We start from the raw sequence: 25265 nt of genomic DNA, 5'->3' as shown, positions 1-25265 counted from the left end.
TCTCTCTCTCTCTCTCTCTCTCTCTCTCTCTCTCTCTCTCTCTCTTCCTTGTTTTTTGTCTCTCTCTCTTTCTCCCCTCACTCTCTTCCCTGTCCTGTCTTACTCCCCTCCCCTCATTTCTGTTTCTTTCCCTCCCTCCCTCTCCCTCTCTCTATCTCTCTTTCTCTATCTCTCACTTTTTCTTACTGTTGTTGTCCATACATGCTTATGGGCATGGCGTAGTCATTCCAGCACTACTGAGTTATGTTTCCAGTCATGTATGATAGTTTCCAGTGATGAGTAGTGAATTGTTAGTGACTATGGCACAGGTTAGTGAGTATCTAAATAAAACTGTTTAGATGAAGAAAATGAGTCACCTGACACTTTTCATATTTCAGAGCAATTTTGTCTCCCTAAACAACGAAAGACTGATGATAAAAAGATGTAATTTTCAGAAAATAATAGTTAATGGGCACAGGGGAAAATTCCTAAACAGAACAACAATGGCCTGGGCTGTAAGATCAAGAATCGACAAATGGGATCTCATAAAGTTGCAAAGCTTCTGTAGGGCAAAAGATACTGACAATAAGACAAAAAGGCCACAAACAGATTGGGAAAGAANTTTTACCAATCCTAAATCTGATTGTGGATTAATATCCAATATATACAAAGAGCTCAAGAAGCTGAACTCCAGAAATTCAAATAACCCCATTAAAAATGGGGTACAGAGCTAAACAAAGAATTCTCAACTGAGGAATACCGAAGGGCTGAGAAAAACCTGAATAAATGTTCAACATCCTTAATCATCAGGGAAATGCAAATCGAAACAACCCTGAGATTCCCCCCTCACACCAGTCAGAATTGCTAAGATAAAAATTTCAGGTGACAGCAGATGCTGGTGAGGATGTGGAGAAAGAGGAACACTTCTCCATTGTTGGTGGGATTGCAAGCTGCTACAACCTCTCTGGAAATGAGTCTGGCAGTTCCTCAGAAAATTGAACATAGTTCTACCGGCAGATCCAGCAATACCTCTCCTGGGCATATACCAAGAAGATGATTCTACAGGTAATAAGGACACATGCTCCACTATGTTCATAGCAGCCTTATTTTTAGTAGCCAGAAGTTAGAAAGAACCCAGATATCCCTCAACAGAGGAATGGATATAGAAAATGTGGTACATTTACACAATGGAGTACTACTCAGCTATTAAAAACAATGAATTTATGAAATTCTTAGATAAATAGGAGGATATTATCCTTAATGAGGTGACCCAATCACAAAAGAAGTCACTTGATATGCACTCACTGATAAGTGGATATTAGCCCAGAAACCTAGAAAACCCAAGATACAATTTCCAAAACACAAGAAAATCAAGAAGAAGGAAGACCAACATGTGAATACTTTATTCCTCCCTAAAATAAGGAATAAAATACCCATGGAATGAGTTGCAGAGACAAAGTTTAGAGCTAAGACAAAAGGATGGACCATCCATAGACTGCCCCACCAGGAGGTCCATCCCATAATCAGCCACCAAATGCAAACACTATTGCATATGCCAGCAAGATTTTGCGGAAAGAACCCTGATATAGCTGTCTGTTGTGAGGCTATGCCAGTACCTGGCAAATACAGAAGTGGATGCTCAGAGTCATCTATAGGATGGAACACAAGGCCCTTAATGAAGGAGCTACAGAGATTACCCAAGGAGCTAAAGGGGTCTGCAACCCTGTAGGTGGAACAACAATATGAACTAACTAGTACTCCCAGAGTTCCTGTCTCTAGCTGCATATATCGCAGCAGGTGGCCTATTCGGCCATCATTGGGAAGAGAGGCCCCTTGGTCTTGCAAAGTTTATATACCCCATAGAGGAGAATGCCAGGGCCAAGAAGTGGGAGAGAGTGGGTAGGGAAGCAGGTTGGGGGGAGGGTATAGGGGACTTTTGGGATAGCATTTGAAATTCCTACCTTTGATACAAACTAGAAAAAAAAAACATCATTTATAAAAATACTTTCAAAGAAAAATATTAAAATTTGGATCACTAAAAGTACTGAGAACTTTTAGAATATTATAAAGTAGTTGATTTGTATTTCATGTGTTAATTTTTTTACTTTGGAGTATGTCTTTGAAAATATTTAACAAGTACATCAGGTGATATACCTTCAGTGGCTAATCGTAGTAAGGATGTGGTCAGAATAACAGTATAACCTCCCTTTTCAGGAAATTTTATTTGTAAAGAGAAAGGTGTGGCCACTGAAGGCTCTGTGATACAACACTCTTGTCTATCTAGATCAAAAGAATTTCATCAGCCAAGACATTTGCACAACAACTTAAATCTTTGTTGTTACTTATAAACACGCATGTTCTGTCTCTATTTGAACAGATTTTATTTTGTTGCAAAGATTTTTCCTGTTAACTCCTGAGAAAATTAGATTAATAGTTAAACACTATGTTTGAAATATCTATCACTACAGTGGAAAACCTAAAATAATTCATTGCTTTCTAAGATAAATAAGAGTTGAAATTATGGGTGTACTAACATGACCAGTGTCTTTTAACTGGTAATATTTAAAATTATTTTTAAAGATATATCATGGCAAAAAAAGCATTCTAGGTTACATTGCCATTATCCTGCTTTTAGTGGTGATTATAATGAATAAAACTGTATGTCTTGAATTGAGATAAAGAATTGTATCAAAGGAGTTTTCTGCATCGACTAAGTACATCATGTGATTTATGTCCTTAAATCCATTTTTGTGTGATTTTCCATTTATTTGTTTGTATATGTTAAATTAGCCTTGCAAGTTCTCTAAGTTGCAATATGGTCATGTTGTATATCATTGATTTGTTATGCTTTATTGAAATTTGTGTTTGTGTGTGTGTGTGTGTGTGTTTTTTTTTTATCAGGTTTTGCTTTTAGGGCTGTGAAAATTTCATCAAATGAGGCTGATAATGGTTTTTTTTTTTTTTTCTTTCTATTTCGTAGATTGAGTTGCAGAATATTGGTATTAGGTCTTTTTAAAAAAATGTCTAGTCTTTGTCCTTCTCTATGTGTGTGGGGAGACATGAGTTCTTGTTATTTCAATCTATTTCCATTGCATGGATTTGGTAGTTGGTTGTATCTTATTGGTACAATTTTGGAAGGTCATGTGTATCTATGAATATATCTGTTTCTTCCAGATAATTCTAATATCTTTGAATATAAGTTTTCACAGTATTCTAAATGACTTCATGGATTTCACTGGAATATGTTCTAAGATAACACAGTATGTACATATGTAAATTTGTTACATCTTCTAAAAAGAGTATTTGCAGTTTTTTTCTATTTGTGTGTGTCCATGTGTATTTACACACGTGGGTGTAAACCTGACATAACTCATATATGGGATTCAGAATACAACTTGAGGGAGTCTGTGCTCTCCTCCTTCCAGGTAGATTCTATAGATTACATCCTATCACCAGACTTGGGAATAGGTTCTCTATCCTGCTGAGCCATCTCATCACACTGGTGTTGGAATAGTTTGTTTCTTAACTAATTTTTCACCCTAGTCATATGTAGTGCTTTTATTTATGACTAATTTTAGCTATCTGGTATCAGAATACCTAATAGCCACCTCACTGTCTGTCTCCATATACTCAATATAATCTTTTCTATAACCTAACTATCAGCCTCTGGATGTCTTCACTATACTGAAGTTTTCTCTCTTCTTTTAGACAATAGATGGCTGGTTGTTTATTGGTAGACTAAGTAGGTTTACCTTCAAGGTCATTGTTATGTGATGCTTAATTATCCATACAATTTTGATAGTTGTTTTCTAATTGGTTCAAAAATTACGTTACTTTCTCCACTATCGATATCAGGGTTAGATGGTCCACTGTTTTTCCTAATGAGTTCGTTCCCAGGGCTTCTTTGTTCATCTGTTACTGGCATGATATGTTCTCTGTCCTGTGCTCCTCATGTCTGTCACTGTCACATTTTATTCTGTATTGCTAGGTTGGTATCCATGAAGTGTCTCAGTTTTTATTTGTATTGAAATATTTTTTCTGTCACGTTTAAGAGACAGCTCATCTGGATATAGCAAACTGGTTTGGCATTTATTTACTTACAGGATTTGAAATATATCATTCATATGTTCTTGATTTGAAGGTTACTTGATAAGAGGTCTATATTATTCTGAAATGCTTACCTGTATAGGCAATTCAGAGCTTCTTCTTTACAACTTTTAGCAGTGTTTATGTGTTTGTATTTTTGACATTTCAGTGTATATGTCATGGAAAGGTGGCCATATCCAGATATGATTCTAAAAGTGTCCTGTGTTTTAGATATGCAATACTCTTCTGGGTTTGGAAAATATCATGGAATTATTTCATTGACTAGATTCTCTATGCTATTATGTTTTACCTATGTTTCTGATATCACCCCATGACTTCTTTTTTTTTAATTAGATATTTTCTTTATTTACATTTCAAATGCTATCCAGAAAGTTCCCTATACCCTCCCCCCACTCCTGCTCCTCTGCCCACCAACTTTCACTTCTTGGCCCTGGCATTCCCTTGTACTGGGGCATATATAGTTTGCAAGACCAAGGGGCCTCTATTCCCAATGATGGCCGAATAGGCCATTTTCTGCTATATATGCTGCTAGAGACAAGAGCTCTGGGGATCCTGGTTAGTTCATATTGTTGTTCCACCTATAGGGTTGCAGAACCATTCAGCTCCTTGGGTACTTTCTCTAGCTCCTCCATTGGGGGCCATGTGTTCCATTCAATAGCTGACTGTGAGCATCCAATTCTGTGTTTGCCAGGCACTGGCATAGCCTCACAAGAGNCCACTATATCAGGGTCCCTTCAGCAAAATCTTGCTTGCATGTGCAATACTGTCTGGGTTTGGTGGCTGATGATGGGATGGATTCCCGGGTGGGGTAGTCTCTNNATAGTCCATCCATTCATCTTAGCTCCAAACTTTGTCTCTGTAACTCCTTTCATGGGTATTTTGTACCCTATCCTAAGGAGGAATGAAGTATCCACACAAGTTGTTGTTCCTTCTTCTTGGTTTTCTTGTGTTTTGCAAATTGTATCTTGGGTATTCTAAGTTTCTGGACTAATATCCACTTCAGTGAGTGAATATCTAGTGACTTCTTTTGTGATTGGGTCACCTCACTAAGGATGATATCCTCCAGATACATCCATTTGCCCAAGAATTTCATAAATTCATTGTTTTTAATAGCTGAGTAGTACTCCATTGTGTAAATCTACAACATTTTCTATATCCATTACTCTATTGAGGGTCATCTGGGTTCTTTCCAGCTTCCAGCTATTATAAATAAGGCTGCTATGAACATAGTGGAACAGGTGTCCTTATTACCAGCTGGAACATCTTCTGGGTATATGCCCAGGAGAGGTATTGCTGGATCTGCCGGTAGTACTATGTCTAATTTTCTGAGGAACTGTCAGACTGATTTCCAAAGTGGTTGTACAAACTTGCAATCCCACCAGCAATGGAGGAGTGTTTCTCTTTCTCCACATCCTTGCCAGCATATGCTGTCACCTGAATTTTTGATCCTAGCCATTCTGACTGGTGTGAGATGGAATCTCAAGGTTGTTTTGATTTGCATTTCCCTCATGATTTTTTCATGTTTTTCTCAGCCCTTTGGTATTCCTCAGTTGAGAATTCTTTGTTTAGCTCTGTACCCCATTTTTAAATGGGGTTATTTGAATTTCTGGAGTTCAGTTTCTTGAGCTTTTTGTATTTATTGGATATTAGTCCTCTATTAGATTTAGGATTGGTAAAAATTCCTTTCCCAATCTCTTCGTGACCTTTTTGTCTTGTTGACAGTTCCTTTTGTCCTACAGAAGCTTTGCAATTTTATGAGGTCCCATTTGTCAATTTTTGATTTTATAGCACAAGCCATTGACGTATTTTTTGGAATTTTTTCCCTGTGCCCATATCTTCGAGATTATACATATCACAATTGGCTATGCCTTTTTTCCAGATATTTTCTTATAAGGTAGGCTACATTTAGACTCTGTGCATGGAATAGAATAGTCTTGACTTCTGATCATCCTCCCTCCACAACTCAGGTGTGGAATTCCATTTACCACCACACCCAGTTTATGTGGTACTGGAGATCACATTCAGGCTTCAACCACACTGGGAAAGCTCTCCATGAGGATGCAGTACCAACAGCTCATCATTTCTTTTCTCTAATACATTTTGAATGTTTTTTGCTGTTTTGATTTTTGTTTGTTTTGTTTTGTTTTGTTTTTCAATATAGGGTTTTTCTGTGTAGCCCTGGCTGTCCTGGAAATCGCTCTGTAGACCATGCAGACCTTGAACTCAGTAATCTGCCTATCTCTACCTCCCAATTTCTGCGTTTAAAGGTGTGTGCCACCACTGCCTGCCTTTAATGTTCTATGTTCTTAACTTTTGTTTACATTTCTATCTTTTTTTCTGTTTGATGAAGGGTAATTAATGATATTTTCCCCTAGGATTATATTTATTGCTTGAATTATTTTTCATTTCCAAGAATTCCTTTTCTCTCCGTAAATTCCATTTGCATACTTCCAAATTGTTCATGCTGTTGTCTTTTTTAATGTATGCTCCTCATTAATTCACCTACCTTTCTGAGATTTTCCTGTCGTGCCAACATTCCCTCTTCATGTCCTGACTTGAATTCATTTCCTTGTTTGCATCCTCTTTGAAGTCTTTGATCATTTTTAATAGTGTACCCTTTGAAAATTCACCAATCATTTTACCTGCACTGTTACCTTTGAGCTCTGAGTTGAGGAGTCATTGACATTTGCAGAAGTCATATTACCTTGTTTCGTTATTGATTGATCCCAATATAATATCTTTATTAATTTGGGGGGAATTTCCTACAATGCACCAAAATCATTCTTGCTTTCCATTCCTCCCAGGTTCACCTCACAGCCTTGTACCACCCTCCCTCAAACCTACCAAATCCAATTTGTCTTGCCCATATACTCATTGATACAAGGTTAAACTCCCCAGTGGCTATCCTCTTCATCCTCTTAAACACAACTCAGTCCTTCCTCACCCCACTCCCACCAGAAACTATTAGTGGTATAGAACCAGAGTTTAAATATCCTCTTTAATAGTCTTCTCTTTGTATTGTTTCTGAGGATGGAAGGTTTGTCACAAGATTTTCAATGTCTTCCCTTCTCGGTTATGGGCCTGTAGTCATCCATACCACTGCAGAAGTGTTTCTTACCTGGATCCTGGTTATCATCATGGTTATCAACATAGCTTCTGCTGCTCAGATCATGGCCATGAACATGGTCTCATCAGTAGCACAGATCACAAATATTAACATGGTTTCTACTGACAGCACATCCCATGGGCATCAGCCTGTCCCTTTGTGGCACAACAGACCGTGGCCGTCTTTTGAGGAAACATAATCCAAAAAATGAACCATTTCTCACCTTGAATTTCTTGTTTCTCAGAGCAGGGATGACTGTGCAGTTGGGTAGCACATCTGGAGTCAGAATGAAGCATCTCTTTGTTTACTGTAACCATGACCCCATACCTTCATGACCACTTCCATAGTCCCCCTTTCGCACTGCCACAGGTTCCACTATATTTCGCCATCTTTCCCATCTCTCTATTGCAATTTGTTTATTAAAGTGGTCTTGGAATCCACATGGGGTCACAGAATAATTCTTTTGCCCAAACTCTTTTACTTGCAAATACTTATTCCAATTAGTCCTTTCTTTCAAAGTTTCTGAAGCACCATAAATACTGGAATATCACTAAAAATTATCTCAGATAACCTGCTTTTGCCCAGAATCAGGGTTATCATGCAGTTGGGTTACGCTTCCAAAGGCAGACCACCATAAGCTCTAGGTCTCACCATATAACCCAGCATTTGGCACTATCTGCCCTAGTGGGACCCTAGGCATGACAGTCAATTCAGTGGCCCTAATCTCTGTTCCCACAGTGTGATGGTGGCAGTGGTGATCCATCTATCCCAGTGGCCCTGTTCAGTAACAACATGCTCCTTTTTCTGCTGTCGCAGCTGATTTCCTAAACCTATAAGCACCGCTGTATCATTGTGTTTGCTATTCTTTGCCATATATACTGCCTATTCCACCCTACTTATTGAATTCCATGAAGTCACTTTGAAAAGCATCTTCTCATAAGACCCACTGGTTCAGTTATTTCAGAGATACTTTATGCTTTTCCAGTTCTCATTCATCCTCCACTGCCTTGTCTCTTTGTGAACCCTCCATAGGTCTCTGGAGCCTGGGAGTCCCTATGGGACCTGGTGGCAGCTGCCTTCTTGTAGCTCTTTCCACCTTGCATTTTTATGTTTCTTTTTCTTTTCTATGGTAAGATTATAATAAGTTGGTTTGAGCATCTGCTCTGATTTTATTTGTAGATGATTTTATAGAGCAATCAGCTTTTTAAGGGTTTTGTCTTTTATGCCATTCAGAAAATATAAAACAAACTACCATAATATCAACAGTAGTGAAACATAAAATACAGACACATTTGAAATTAGATCAAGTAAGCTTCACTAATTTATCTTTAATGGTTATAAAATAGAAAATAACTAGATATATATCAGTGTTGAGCTATGAAATTATTTTTCAGCTGTATATTATATATGTATATATGAATTATGTATAAAGGTAGAAATAGTGAAAAAATTAAGGAAACAGAGAAAAGGAAGATGGAAGTCATAAAATTTTATATAAATTAAAGGAAAATGAAGAGAATTCAAAAATAATGTTAAGGAGGGTAATGGGAAAGACCAATTTTGGAAAAAAAATCCAAGGTAGAGAAAACAAATAGCAAAAATATTTTATAGTAATGATAAAGCTTGGAAAATAATGCATTCCAAAATATAAACAAAAGTCATGGATATTAAAAATAATGAGATTAAATAAAATTAATAGCAAAAAATTAAATTGACGATATAATACTGAAAAATAAGTAAAAAATTCATTAAATTATGAAATTAAAAATAATGAGATTAAGTAAAACTAATAGCCAAAAAATTAAATGAAGATGATATAATACTGAAAAAGTAAGTAAAAAATTCAGTAAATTATGAAGATAAATATATTTTTAACATCATGAAAAAGTAAAATGCTGCTAAAAATACAGTAAAAAGAGCCGGGCATGATGGTGCATGCCTTTAATCCCAGCACTTGGGAGATAGAGGCAGGCAGATTTCTGAGTTCGAGGCCAGCCTGGTCTACAAAGTGAATTCCAGGACAGCCAGGGTAATACAGGATATATATATATATATATATATATATATATATATATATATATATATATATTAATTACAATATGATCCATTTCATGATTGCAAGTAGCTACTACCTGCTATCTACACTCATCTATTCCTTGAAAAAAATAACAGTTCTACCCACATTGCAGATGGAGACACTCCAGGGACATTGCCACTGGAGACAGCCCACATTTTCCCTTTAGCTGCTATTAAATTGTAAAAAGAAATAACCTAGCAATCTGAATACATTCAGAGTCACTGGGTAGAGAGGAAGAGAAAAAGCAAAGCTGAAATAGAGGAAGAAATAGAAGAGAATTGACAAAGATGGTAAGGAGCTAGAGAGGGAAATCTAGTTTTCCAGTGTACTGTAAAGAGTCAGGATTGAGAGTCTCATCCTCTGTGGTAAGATGTGGTAGGCACTTAAGACCTAGGCAAAGGTGTGGTCAGACCACATAGGCATAACAATTTGATGGGGTCAGATTTTTGGTGGCAATACGGTATCTCCAGCTGAATTTTCAATAATCAAACAATAGTCTGCCAATGTTCTGATTTTGAAGCCAAAGCATGATGCTTGGAAGCATGGTACAGTATAGGAACTTGCGTATCGTGAAGCTTTGAACCACAATGTCACCAGGTCCATGGGTTCTCAGCAGTATGAGACCCCATGGGATCAGGTCTCTGGTCAGCATGACTGCAACATCTTTTTTAAAAAAATATTATTAGATATTTTCTTCATTTACATTTCAAATGCTATCCCCTTTCCTAGTTTCCTCTCCAAAAGTCCCCTATAAACTCCCTGCCCCTGTCCTGCTCCCCAACCCACCCACTCCCTCTAGCAAGCTGAGACAAACGCCATTTCAGCTTGCCAACAGCCATCATGATGGCCAGTCTCCACCTCTGCTATGTGCCATGCTGTTTCTGATGCATTTTTATTAACTATTTTGTCTCAGCTCATATTATTAAAAGTAGTCAAGAAAAAACTAGTACTGAGAAACAAATGGGCCTAAGTAACTTAGGAGAGACACAGCTCAGAAGAGTGTGTCTCATATCTACATCCTACCCAAATGATGGTTACTGGTGGTGTTTGGACCAAACCCAACAATCCTTGTTCATTGAATTTGGACCAATCATGAGTACTTGCCTGGTCCAATTACACCATTACCAATTTTTGCCAATCACAGTCACTAAGGCTTGTATTTTGAACCAATCGCTGTTTCTCATTTTAATGCCAGTCATAGTCGTTCTTGCACTAGGGAAACTTCTATTCCTCTGGTCAAGGTAGAAGTGGTGTTTGGAAGTTTGTGACTGAAAAATCAGCTACAGATGCTCTCTGAGACTCCTAGCTGAGGCTATGCTTTGGAGAGCCATGACAATCAGCTTTCATCTTTGGCATAGTTGTCTGGAGGCATCCTTGGTGCTTTTGACATTACAGGTGTTGGCATAAAGCTAGTACAGCTGACAGGTTGACTTATAGACATTTTGCTTAAAGCATTTCAAGCTGCAAGAGAGAAACTGTTCAATAGCTGCTAATTAAGGAGTTAAGTGGTTCAATCCACAACACATTTGCTTGTTTACCTGAAAAATGAATGTCAACAGTCTGACAAATTATTGTTAAAATTTTTATTATGGACACAGTAGTGATTTCAAATTTCAACTCTGTGTGTGTGTGTGTGTGTGTGTGTGTGTCCAGTGCGTAGGGATAGGCATCACCTTCATTTGCCTTAATGCTATACTGCTGCTAGCTTCAGAATCATACACAAAAACCTAGGAAGTGATTCCTGAATCTACCTTCAAATGGTCCTGTCAGTACATGGTCCTCCAGCCTAACCATGTGCATTTTAAACATGTAATCGCACTGATACTGAATGATTCTCTGGTCCTTGGCTCACATTTTGAGTGACACTGATGTATAAATCATCTGGCAAGTATGACTTTATGTTAATATTATTTAAATTATGTTTTTCAGAAAATTAAGTTCAACTGCAAGCGGAGAGCTCAGTGCCTAGGAGCCAATGTCAGCTCGGTGCAGATACAGGGTGATGCTGATTATTTCATCAACCATCTTGGAGTTCCAACTGTGCAGTTTGCTTATGAGGACATCAAAACATTAGAGGTAATTGTTCCTACACATGTAAAGTGCTCACCACAATGTAGCAGATGTTCAGATTTCATTTTAGCATAACTTTGTATTCATCTTTCATACCAAATAGGTCACTGTTGGGAGTGGCTTCACTGTGAAGTCATCTTATTCAGAGGCTTGGTAAGCCGGTGTGAAAAGCTGGCCTTTGAAAGAATGTTCAGTTCATTTTAGAAAGAGTCATACTGTTACATTTTCCCAGAACGCTTCACAAGAAGAAACGTCATTCATTAGATTAACATCAAAACACAATTGTAGTCTTCAGTGTTCCAAAAAACACAAGGCACATGCAGAAGTTCATGTGCTCTGTGATATGTGAATCTTATGGATGAAGCTCTTCAAAGTTTATCAAGAGTTTGTCTGCCTGAAAACCTTGTCCACAAATTAGAACATGAAAGCGTGATTCACTTTCATTAACTTAGGTCCTCTGTGTTATAGACCTGAGCTCTTCAATATTTCTCAGAATTCTGTCATAGTAAACTGCTTTCAGGCAAATCTAAACCTTTTTGAACACAAAGTTCATGTGTCTGTAAGAGGTTCTAGGGTACTCTGCTTTAGAAATGTATTACATTGATCCCATAATGACTAGAAGTAGAGGGAAGTGTACTTTGGTCCTTCAGCATTGGACATGTCCAGAAAGGAGTATTTGCATTATTTTGTGGGTTCCTACCTCAAGCTATGCAAATCCAAAATTCTATTAGATTGTGGCAGTGTTTATATATACATACATACATATATATATATATATATATATATATATATATATATATATNTGTGTGTGTGTGTGTGTGTGTGTGTGTGTATAACCAGAGCTTTCTGTTCGACACACTTACTTCCCTGTAGATAGTGATCATTATCCACTTAAATTTATGATGCACACAAACTCCAGGGAAATCATATTGGGGGAAATTAATTATTTGGTAATATAGGGTTTGCACTTTAGATTTACTTGTTTGAACTAACATTTTCACCAATTATCTTTATAAGCACATTTGAAACCTAATTGTGTTGCTATTGTTATTTGTACAAATATGGGGTTGGGGTGTACATGTCAGAGCAGGCATGTAGAAATTGGGGAAGAGATTTCAAGAATGTATTTCCTTCTTTTACAGTATAACCTGGGACTTGAGCACAGGTTATTGCATTATGTTGGAAGGGTTTCATCTATTAGCCATCATTGTGGCTTTCATTTACCATATTTTTAAAAATGCAGATGTATTGATGCTATATTGCCCAAACTCAATATATGCATGATAATAAATCAATATATTAAGAAATAACATAAAATTTCCTGTTCAACACTCTTGAATTTCTCTCATCATCTTTCAATCCTACTACTCTGTTCAACACTCTTGAATTTCTCTCATCATCTTTCAATGCTACCACTCCTAGTTCTTGCCATACTATCAAGTTAAATGCTCTTGTGTGCATGTTATTTATTTTAAGTTTTGAGCCATGAATTAGAGCATTCTAGCAAACCTGTGGAATTTGAGGAAAGTCCTAAGACAGACACTTACAAACAAATTATGCAATGTCTTGGAGTTATTTTTAAATAAATTGTTTTTATTTGCTATAGAATACGCTTTATAAAATATGGTGTAGATTGAGATTGTGCATGAGCAGGGCTTAGTTAATACTGGGATCATGCTAAGATCCCACCATCCAGCAAACATTGCTGTTATCAGAATTACTTGTCAGAATGTAGGGTCCACAGATTAGTGGCATATTTCCAAATAACATTGAACCACACATCAGTGTGTGAGGCAAGAGATGTTCATTTTTAAGGTGAAAAAGGTAAACTTTGAGGACTGTCAAGTTGAGGAGAATGTGGTAAAGTTGATGAGAGGAAGCAAATTTAAAGTGGTTGTAATGAAATGCTCAGGGGATGTTCGCATACTGGGAACTTCTGAAGCCCACATCATTTATAGAATTGCCTTACTCAGAAGCAGCCAAACTGTTTTTCAAATTATATTTCAAGAATACCTAACTCTAACCTCACAAATAATTTTATATTAAATTTGTTTCTACAAAAGTAATTGGTAGAAAGTCCCCCGTGCTTTAATGATAAATGACCTTGTTCATGTCGATGTAATGGGAAGAACTTTTAAAAATAGATTTGTCCCTTGCAAAACAATATTGCTTATCATGAGATAATTTTGTGTTGAACTCTCCAAAAAAACAAATATTAACCTTTACTTTCTGTGTTAATCTATCATAAATGTTTGTATACAGCTATTAAGGGGAATTGTAAATATCGAAAGCTTCATAAAGGATATTAAAATATTTTATTATACCAATTAGTAAAATAGTGAAGGAAATTAGAGCCTTGTCACAAATTTTCTTGGCTTCCAAACTATAATTTTCACATGTAGTCATTAAAGAAGTATCCCTGAGGGCTGGGATACAAAATCCCTGTTTCTAAGGATCTATCAGTTTTCAAGTTCTATGTGCCTATGTCCCTCTATACCTGCATCTAAAAGAGAAGAAAAAAGCAAACTGACACAAGATAGTACCTTCCATATTATCATTTGAATTTACAGTTTCCCCCACAGGCTCATGTTATTCACAGTTTGTCACAGTCAGCTGTGACATTAATATGAAGGCTGCATAGTCTTCAGGAAATCTGGATTGATAGGGACATTGGGAACAGGGTGGTACTGTTTCTAACCCCTCTTGGTTTTTTGTCCTGCTGCAATGTAAAGACCTAATACAGTATATTGCCACCACCATGAACTGTTTGGTAACTTCCCTGATTTTATAGATTGCAATCCCTCTAAATCTGTGAGAAGAAAAAGAATCTTCCTTCACTTATGATCTTTCTGTTCAGTATTAGGACACAGTGATGCAGGAGGAACCAATGTTACAATTTAGTAAGAATTTACAGTGTTGTTTTGTATAGCATATCTAAAATAATTATAAATTACTGAGAATAAGTTAACCCAGTTCATAATAAGGATGAAATGGAATTTAAAGTGAAGTATCTGTAACAAGGTCACAAATTACAGAATAGCCCAAAGGGAAAGCAACCTCATATCTGGTTGATTCTAAACACATGTTTTCTACTAGCACACCGAGGAAGCACAGGGATTCGGTTCATCAGTATGTTTTGTTTGTTCTGACCTTTATTGAAAAATAACACATTTCTGGCAGCACCTGGATTCTCCTTCTCTATGGAAACAATTGTCTCAGAATTGATCTTCATCTTTCTATACTATTTATGACAGTCTTCCAGGCTGTTGTCAAATGTACACTGATTAATATTTTCTTCAATGCCCAATTATTCCAAACTTGGGAATCATATAATTAACATGGACAGTCACATATTGTTAAGCACTTGTGTCATTTCCATTACCATATTATCCCCCTATCAGAACTGAACTCATTATCCCTGAAGTATTTTTGAGAAAAAAACTAAAATATATAATTCTGTAATAGTTTACAGTTTTAAAACTCCATGTATTAAGTAATGTGAATATGACTGTGTTTTGAAGATTTTATCTCAAATATAATGCAAATTCTATGATTTATATCAACATATTCATCCATGTAGTAAAGAGATTATGAATCTATTATCCCAGATCCCTCCTAGAATGTGCTTCAGGACCTTCTTGACCACAGAAATTGTTTACGTGCACTGTATACACTGATTCCCTAAGTGTATAAACCTATAATAAAGATAAGTTCTTAAGCAAACACAGATAAAGATCAATAATGATGAACAATAAAATAGAATAATTGTAACAATGTTCTACATAAACATTCTGTCATAGCTACATTTGCCATTGGGGACTGCTTATCATAAAAGAGTATTACATGGATACATGTACTGCAGTAGCAGGGAGGGCAATCTCATACTCAGGGACTAAAACACAAGGAAACATGGATCCACTGGGCAGGATAGAATACAATACTCTCTGATTTCATCTTGCTTTAAGAGCATCACACAACTTAAAATGTATTGTTTATTTCTTAAAATACCCACTTAGTATTTTTGGACCAAAGTTGAGTATAGTTGACTGAACTGGTGAAAAGCAAGACCATTGGTACGTGAACCCTCTTCACATTTAACTTCATGAATTAAACCATGTGAAAATTTGAACTGTAGAAATCTAAGCTATTGGAAAGGTGTAATTTGTTACATATGTAGGATGTTATTAGTTTTCTTCTAAATGAAATTCAACAGTTTAAAATATGTATGTCAATTCTTTACATTATCCATATACTCAGCTAAAACTCTTCTCCATAGTTTCTGTGAATTCAAATATATCACCTGAAATTGCTTAAAGCACCATTCTTCTTTGCCTTTCCTTTGCATCTTTAACTTTCCAATAACAAAAGCTCAGATGGACAGGATAAACCAATTTGCCGAATGGCAGTATGATTTCTTCTTATAAGATATTGCCCTGTTAATTGAAACATGTCTGGTTTTCAGCTTCATTTAAACAAGGTTTTAAATTCATAAACACTCTTGCACCTGTTAGGGGGTGTTCTGCAGTTTAAATAGAAAGTTGAGACAGCCATGAGGAAATGAAAAGACAGATGCTCTCCAATTAAGGGTGTAGTATTTATGACAAATGATGGTCCAAGTCACATTGCTTCTGTTGCTTCCCACCTGTTTGACATAATTTTGGTTCTAGATCAGTATATTTATTCTTTGCAAAGCATGTCAGAGGACCTACCATTCATAGTGTATCATATGATCATTTATGCTCATCAAATTTTATAGCACAAATTTAAGCTCTAGTTCCTCCTGTCATTTAACCATATAGTTCTTGCACTCTTATTTGAAACATGTCATTTGAAGACCAATCTACCACTATAATTCAGGAATTAACCTTTATATAATAATTAAATAAAAGCTTAACATTGAGAGACATATAATTGTTTCAACATCATTTAATAAAATGCAGATAGAAATCTAAGTGTCAAAGGCACTGTGAGATACATTAATTTTCTTTAAAAGCTAAATGATTTTATTACCAATGTTACTCTTAAATCAAAATACAAAAAAAAAACTATATACATATGTGCCTGTATGAACTTTAACAATGAGGAAAATTTATGGGGCAAAGATGAGAAATAAATTTCTGAGTATAGCCCAAAAAGCAGTAGCAAAAGTCATGCATATTTAAAGGATGATATCAATTAGCATAGTTTTTGCTTGATTTTGATCAGAAAAAATGTTTTTCATCCTTTTTAATTTTTTATTAATTGTTTTATTTATTTACATTTCATCTGTGATTCCTCCTTCCTAGCCTCTTCTCCACAAATCCACCACCCCACAATGACCAAGTGCCCCACTCCCACTAATGCCAGATGAAGCAGTCCTCTACTACATATGTATTGGGAGCCACGGACAGGGCCATGTGTACTCTAGTTGTTGGTTTAGACTCTGGTAGTTTTGAGGAATCCTTTTAGTTGATACTATAATTCTTCATACAGGAATTGAAAATCCCAGATGCCTGGATGTGAGAGGTTCCCAGGACCCAATGCACATTTGATGACATTAGTCAAAATACTCAACAGTGTGGAAATGGAACTGGAAGAGACCACCACTAGTAGAGGGATAGAGTGGAGGGATAAGGCCACCCACCTATCTCAAAATCTTTAACCCAGAATTGTCCCTGTCTAAAGGAAATGCAGGGACAAATATAGAGCAGAGAATGAAGGAAATGCCATCCAGAGACTGTCCCACCATGGAATATATTCCATCCACAGACACCAAACCCTGACACTCTTGCTGATGTCAAGATGAGCTTATAGACAGGAACTTTGTGTGGCTGTCCTCTGAGAGGCTCTGCCATCACCTGACTAAGATGCAGACACTCAGTCAACCAGGACTAAGCAAGGGAATTCCAACAGAAGAGTTAGGGGAACAGCTGAAGGAACTGTTTTGTATAAATTAGGAATCATTCTTCCACTATATTTTCTATTTTGAACACAGCCATATCATTGCTAAGTTAACAAATGATTGCCATTCAAAGGTCAGTACAAAATTCCAGATCATTAAATTTTTCATTTCTTTCTCCATACTGATACTTTACAATATCTGACAGAAGAAATCTCATCCTAACTAGTAAATATTTTATGGAGTTTCAATGTGGGACATAAAAATATGTTCTCATTGGAAACAAGAAAAAAAAACTGTCTTTAATATTATTTAAGTCACTAACCATAATCAGCGAGGTGGTAATAGCACATGCCTTTAATCCTAACATTTTGAAGGCAAAGGCAGGCAGATCTGTGATTTTGAGGCCAACTTAGTCTACAGAATGAGTTCCAGATCAGTCAAGACCACCCAGAGAAATCCTGTTTAACCTTCCAACACACATAAATTATCCATAACTATAATTTATTTTAGGAAAACTATTAATAATATCATGCCAAAGTAGATGGTATTGTTATTTTCCCATTAGAATTCTTTCACTAAGAGAAGAGTTTCCAACCGTACCCACTAAATATATACAGACACTAAGGATCCTTTTTTATTATAACTTTTGCTTTTGTAAATAATACAACACTAACACTATATTTTAGTTAACATTGATTCAATATATATTCATTTTAATGTAAGTGTTGAATAATTATTATTAAAAAATAACTATAATATGAATTACTGGAAATAACTGAACTCTTTTGAATTTAATTAAGTACTGGAGAACTAGTTAGTTCTTAGGTCCATTGCTGGCTAGCAAACATTAGACCTAGGTGCGATGTTCCATAGCCCAGGAAAAATCTGAGTAGGGTGGTCCCCATTTATAATCATGGCTCTGGGAAGACAGAGAGAGCAATACCCTAGGAGCTCACTAAATAGCGAGCCTTAGTTAATCCAGTGAATCCCCAAGTCTCCATGAGAGATTTTTGTCTCAAAATAAGGTAAATTACATGTGAGGGATAACATATAATGTAACCCTGTGCTCCCTTATGTGTGTTACATGTACAAGACTATACAAGTACACATCCCATGTACACATGCATGAATGTATGCAGTCCTGTACACATGTCTGTGTAGGCACACATTCCATGTACACATGCAGGAACACATGCAGTCCTGTACATATATGTCTTTATAGGCACACATTCCATGTACACATGCATGAATGCATGCAGTCCTGTACACATGTCTATATAAGCACACAGCCCATGTGTACATTCATTAACATGTGCAGTCCTGTACAAAACCTGTACAAACACACAAAAATAAAAACACATATGTTTAAAGACAAAAACCATGATATTGAAAAGAATGGCATTGTCTTACATTTTTATAAATGCTTCCAATATTATTTAATAGAAAACAGTACTACACCATCAATTCTTGCATTTATTCCTTTGTAGTATGTTGTCTTGGTACAGATACATATAAATTTAGAACTAATACTCATTCTCAATAAAATATAATTTTTTTAGTTTCACCTTTATAACTCAAAAACGTTAGCTCTCTAGATGTTAATTTCTGTGTGTAATTTAAGTAACTATTAATGAACTTCCTCAAGCTTCTGATTAAAGTGCAAAAATTGAAAAAGTAAGCATGTCATCTTGAAACCACTCACATTGTAGGGAGACCTGAAATTCTCCAGCCTGGAAGAACCCTAGTGTGGGAAAGGTGACTTGACTAAGCTGGCCGACTTTGTATTGTATGATACACAATAAGTGTTCAGCTTTACCTCACTGGAGGATATGAGCTACACTTCAGTGTTATGCATGTCTTTTCTGGTCATCTCTGGGCATTATCATCCTGCTCATCTGACAAGAAAACACGAAGTAGAAAATAAAACACTGTCATATACTGATGCTCTATGAAGCATTCTGCCTCGTAGAGACATTTCTTTGGAAGAGAAGGTTAAACCCCAATCAACAAATCAACAGTTACAGAGCAGGCTGGGGAAGCTTTGATTGCACAATATATGAAATGGCTGTCACACAGGGAGTGCTATTAAAGTTGCTGTGCGCTTCCAAGAGCCTGAGGAGTAAACACAAGAAATTGAAATATGAGACAGATATTGGGAGAAAAAAAACAAAGAATGGAGAAACTCTTAAGACCCAAATGGATGATTCAAAATCATGCTTCAAATTGGTTACTATTTCCAGATGGCTGCAAGGAGGACAATTTTCCCATATGCTTGCCATTTTTTGGAATTCAAAATATGAACATTTATTCTGGATGGCTGTCATAATCAGATCAAAATATATATTATAGGCACTATATTTTAACTCCAGTGCTGTTTAGGGTAGTTGATCTGTATAATGATAAGCTGTATTATTAGGGCATAAGGGCACATAATGAAATTTTAGAACAATATTAAAGTGGGTTTAATGGTAGGATACATAATGGCTTGCCAATATTCAACTTCAGAGTACATGGCAAGTTTCATATTATTTGTTTAGACATATTTCAATTTAAATGTATGCATTCTGTAGTTAGCAATTTTATGCAGTGTTTATAAAATTAGTAGTATGCTAGAAGTTCAATATATATAAAATCTAAGATTTCTTCCCTCCAATAGTAACAAAGATTGGAACTTAGAAAATAGATACATTCAAGTAAACTAAATATGATAAAAGATTTCTTAAAGAAGTGTTAACTGACAGTTTTGATTCCTTCAAAGCACAATGACCAGGGCTCACAGATCAGGAACACTCGTTGTTATGGTTAGTGGTAATTATGAGGTTGATGGGTATCACCTAGCACATGAGTCTCTGTATATGCTCATGGGATGGGGGTTTCTGAATGGACTAAATGGAGCATTCAGTGATTTCTGTGTCTTAATTGTTGATATGACATGACTAACTATCTCATATTCCTTTCACTATGACATCCTATTATGACATTACCGTGAATTATGAGCTAAACTTAACCAATTTTTTTTTTTGTGGTGATTCTCCTGCTTTATGCAGGTAGAGAAATAATGATCAGAATGATGTCAGAATGAAGCGCCACAGCCATTTGTCATTCTAGCTGGTACTGGACCAAGACTTGTAGAATCTGGCCCAGATCATTTAACTTTAGCCATAATTAAGAACAGCACAGTGTTTCAAAAAGAATTCTGATAACAATTAACCACCCCAAGCATATAACAAAGCTTAAGATATGTTTATATTGAAGTTCTTAGCAAAGTATATGGCTTCATCCTTAAAATAGTTTCTTGTTCAGTTAGAAATAATGCTGTAGACAAGGGTCTAGAGAGAATTAGTGAGGTCATTATAATGCCTGTGAGAGTCAGGATGGTCCTGAACCGAAGATAAAATAGATTTCTCTTAGGCTGTTTTAAAGCACAAGTGGCATCGCTCGTAGGGATATGTTTTGTGGTCTAAGTGTAATGCTCAAGATTTTAAGGGATAAGAAAAGATACTGTAATAGATAAGTAAATTCTGGGAGATAGGCAAAAGCATGTCTTCTCAGATAGTAAAGGACCACCAGGTTATAAAACTCCATCATCCTTGGCATTCCAGGCAGAGCAGCTGAGCACCTAATTCCATTGAAGAGATAAGCTGTATGTTTAGCATTCCTGGTTTCTCCAGTGCTTGTCTGTATGCACAGGGCACTTTTGCCCTCTACAGTTTACTCCAGGAGTTCATTTTCTCAGATATTTTATCATAGCAACATGCATGTGAGATGCTGTCTGAGGTTTGGCATCCCTGTGTTCACTCCAGTTCAGGGGTATGCTTGCCTGATGTCCATGCTACATAACCAGTTTATTCTTAATATATTGTTGGCTTAAACTTGCAAAACATGAGTATGGGAAACTTACTTGAGAGGTCTCTACTAATGTCATTATAAAAGGTGACATACTACCAGCAAAAGGTAATATGGAAAGAAGCAATTCTAAAATTGTAGAAAATTAATCACAATTAAATGCATTCTAAGTTGTTTTCACGTGTGTCGCTAAAAGCCCCATTTTAAAAAAATATAACATCAAAACACTGACTGTTAAGTATACACTCAGAGCTTTTCAAATGTAGTATTTATATGTTCATTTTTCTGTTACTTGATAGAGCTTTCTCATTAATTAACTAATAAAGAAATGGCTCATATTTTTGGCTAAGTGGATACTCTATTCAGTAATAGAGTCAAGATAATGAGGAAAACTATACTTCTTAAAAACTAATTATGACATTTTACCAGATATCATTGTCTTCTAACCCCTTTACACATGTGGTCAAATTTATTTTTTTGTACTTAAGCTGATCTCTGAAGAAATTGGTGGGTTCCCTGCTTTCTTTAATATTGAGACAACCTAGCACAGAGGATTTAAATAACTTAATCAAGGTCACCTATTAATTCCAAGGTAAAACCAAGCTCTAACTTAGCATTCAGTCACAAGATATCTGGCCTGTATCAATCACATACACTTACACTCTTTCTTTCTTTGCTTGTTTCATTTTTATTTCTTTGTATATTTTCTTTTTTTTTACCTTCTTGGTTCCACTCCTTTCTTCCCTGCATCCCTCCTCCTCCTCCTCCTTCTTCCTTCTCTCTCTCTCTCTCTCTCTCTCTCTCTCTCTCTCTCTCTCTCTCTCTCTCCCTCTTTCTTTCTTTCTCTGTTTGTTTTTGAGACAGGGATTGTCTGGCTATCCTAGAAGTTACTACACTGATCAGACCTCAAAGTCAGTAATCTGCCTGCCTTTGAATTCAAAGTTACAGACTAAAAGAAATATGTCACCAGCACATGGCCACTTGTACTATTTCTTAAATATTTTTCATCTCACATTATCTCCATACACCATCATGATACTATGATGCTTAATTCATATTTTCCTAGTTATGCTTAGAAAAAAGTTGGTAATGAGTTAGATTGACCATTTTCAAAGGTAAAGAACACTATAAATTGGTAATATGAAGTCATAATCTTCATTATGGTATGGATAGATATTAGCATTTTCTTGAATTCTATGTCCTATTGTGGCATAAAATTTATGATTTAATTCTAAGCTCTACAAGTGTACATTTCAGATAACTGATTTAAATACTTAAAGGAGATGTTAAATCTTTGTTGATGATAAATAATATTATCCTCTACAATATAGACCTAAGGACTATCAGAACTGGCAAACATCTTCAACGAAATAACTGAATGCAAAATCAACAAATGAGAATCAGTAGCATTTTCACATGAAACAAGAAATGAAGAGAGCAGTTCTATTCAACAGATCTTCAAAATTACTATTGGTAAATATGTCCAAAAATTTGATAGAATTCTTTCAAAGAAAGGAAGTAAAAATGAAATGAACTCTCTTTAAGAAAGTAGAAAATGCTGCTGAAAATGTGGGAAAAATAGAGCCCATAAACCCTGTTGGTGAGTGTAGATATTCTGGGAGATGCTCTCAAACATTAGGGAAGATTTTAAAATGAGCAAACCCCAATGTAGAACCAGACATGGCTCTGCCATTTTAGTTGTGTTTATGTACCTGAAGGACTCAATGCAATTTGTCCCTAGAAAACGCTGCATTCACAATCTTCTCCACTCGTCCCTATCATTGCTGAAGGACTCAAGGCAACATGACCCTAGAAAACTCTACATTAATTATTTTCTGCACTTGTCCTGATCATTGAATGAATGAGTCAGCCCAGAATTCCATCAGCAAATGAATAAATATAGGAAATGTGATTGTGGCTGCCTAGATAGATAAGAGTTATATAAGCAAATATATGCACATGGATAGATGATGATTCATATCTTATATGCAGTGTAATTTTGTTCACAATAAAGAAAATAATTACATTGTTAGAACATGTATACAACTGAAGACCATCACATTAAATCAAGTAATTTAGACATAGAAGGACAAATATCATGTTTTCATTCACTTGTAGGTCTTAGACTTCCTTATACATATAAAAGCCCATTATATATGTTCAACGGGAAAACAGATAAGAACAGAATAATGGAGGCAAAAAAAGAGAACAGCTAAAGTGGGGGTGGTGGGGAGAATCAATATTTTGAAACCCAAGAAAAGAAAGCAGAAAACATGTTAAAAATCTTCAAATCTGGTTTCTAATTTTGAAAATGAAGATATAATGCTTGCTCTGCTGGTCAGACAGACTGCATACACATGAATCTCACAGCATTAGATGATGTGGTCATATCTTGCATGTTTCCTAATTTCATTTTGGAGCTAATTTCTTTGGAGGTGGAAATGGACCTGCTCATCTTGTTGAATTCTTGTGTTAATGGCACATTTTCAGGAAATAAGTGTTTTAGAAGTAAAAACATTTGGGAAACCATTTTATATAAATTTCAAACAACGAAAAATTTAAAAGCCATTTGCTTGCCAGTAAGACACTACAGAGGGGAATCTGTATCTGGAACTTAACAGCTGTGATGACCATGACCACAACTTGACTTACTCAACTTGTTCATGCTCCTAAGTACCACGGCTTTACAGTGTTACTGTAGTTGTTTGTCTGCTTTGCTTTTAATCTCTCTGCCTTTCTGTCTCCATTTCTTTTCTCATTTTTGACAAGGTTTCTCAGTTTAGACTCAGCTATCCACAAACTTGATCTATAGACCAGGCTGGCCTAAACCAGACTTCATCTATATCTTTAACTACATGTAGATCTTCCAAGTCTATTTTACAGAAACTTACAATTTTGTGCATTTTTACCCTGATAAGCAAATGTTTTTGTAAAAACTACAAAGGAAGTCACATTTATGAAATCTCGTAAGTGTTCAAAAACATCAGATAAAAGTCAAAGCTGCTTGCTTCATAGAGAGCTCTGAAGCCTCCCCCTGGAAGTTCGTGCCTCCATGTAAGTCTCATGAGAAAGGCAGTTGTCTTTGGTCTTCTTTCATGGTGCATCTGTCTCTGTGATTTTAAATGAATAGAGAGAATTCCACTGAAAGAGAACAAAGTGTGTTTAAGCATTTTGATTTCTTCAGTCTCATCTCAGTAGTTTTAACCTCGAAATCATTCTGACCCAGTTTTCCCTATCCAGAAAGTGTGCTTTAAGTGTGAATATTGAAGTAGAAAAAAAGAAAAAAAAAAGAAAGAAAGAAAAACTATATCTATATGTTGAAGATCTTTCCTCATCTTTAAATCTGTATATAATTGCTTTATTTTATCTATTCATGAACCTTATCTGAGGATTATAAATTTCATATCCCTTCCTATTTTGAGACACTTCTAATTTATGAAAGATGTACTCATGTAAGTCATACATAGAATCTGCATTTGAAAATATAACAGTGTATCAAAAGTATATTTTAAACATCTATCAGTATAAATATAATATGCATAAATATACATATATAAATGTTTTGTATATATTATTTTCCTCTCATTATTCCAAAAATATACAATGCAAAACTATATACATTGACACTGTCTTATATATTTTTAATGAGCTAGACATCATTTAAAGTATGACAATAATATATAGTTAAGGAACAAGTTTAGGTCATTGTATTCGATGCGTTTGAACATGCAACGGTTTTGTTATACATATGAAGTCTCAGAAGCAAAGCCTCATGAGTGCTGTCTTAGTGTCTTTTGCTGTGATAGAGCTACAAGAAAGTAACTTTGGTAGGGGAAGTGTTTACATCTTTGTTGAGTTCATAGTCCATCACTGATGGACGAAGTCCATCACAGAAGGGACTAAAGCAGGCAGGGAACATGGAATCTGTAACTGAAGCATAAACAATGAAGGGAATGTAATTGACTTGCTTAACAAGCTTTGTTCAAGCACCTAGAACTACTGACCGACATTGGTACTAACCGTAGTAATCTCAACCTTCCCAATAATCAATCAAAAAGGCCAACCCACCCGGTCGTCCGGCACCTGTCCCCGCCCGAGGAGGGGTGTTCGCCTGGGAGTTGTCCCCCGGCATCCAGCGCCTTTCCCCACCCGAGGAGGGGTGTGCGCCCGAGAACAGTACTAAGGCTTGGGCTAGAATT

The 25265-nt window shown here is 36.0% G+C and overlaps 1 protein-coding gene across 1 annotated transcript in view; it reads left to right on the top strand.

Annotated features, from left to right (window-relative positions):
• Positions 1 to 25265, top strand: part of Naaladl2 (N-acetylated alpha-linked acidic dipeptidase like 2) — a 686844-nt gene that overhangs the window by 447658 nt on the left and 213921 nt on the right. The window contains exon 10 of the mRNA XM_029538072.1: positions 11199 to 11345. Within this exon, the coding sequence (XP_029393932.1) occupies positions 11199 to 11345 (147 nt within the window). The remainder of the gene's footprint in view (positions 1 to 11198; positions 11346 to 25265) is intronic.

Source organism: Mus pahari, chromosome 4 (assembly GCF_900095145.1).
Source record: "Mus pahari chromosome 4, PAHARI_EIJ_v1.1, whole genome shotgun sequence".
NCBI lineage: Eukaryota > Metazoa > Chordata > Mammalia > Rodentia > Muridae > Mus > Mus pahari.
Note: the sequence above shows the minus strand (reverse complement) of the source record. Positions and strands in the feature narration are given on the sequence as shown.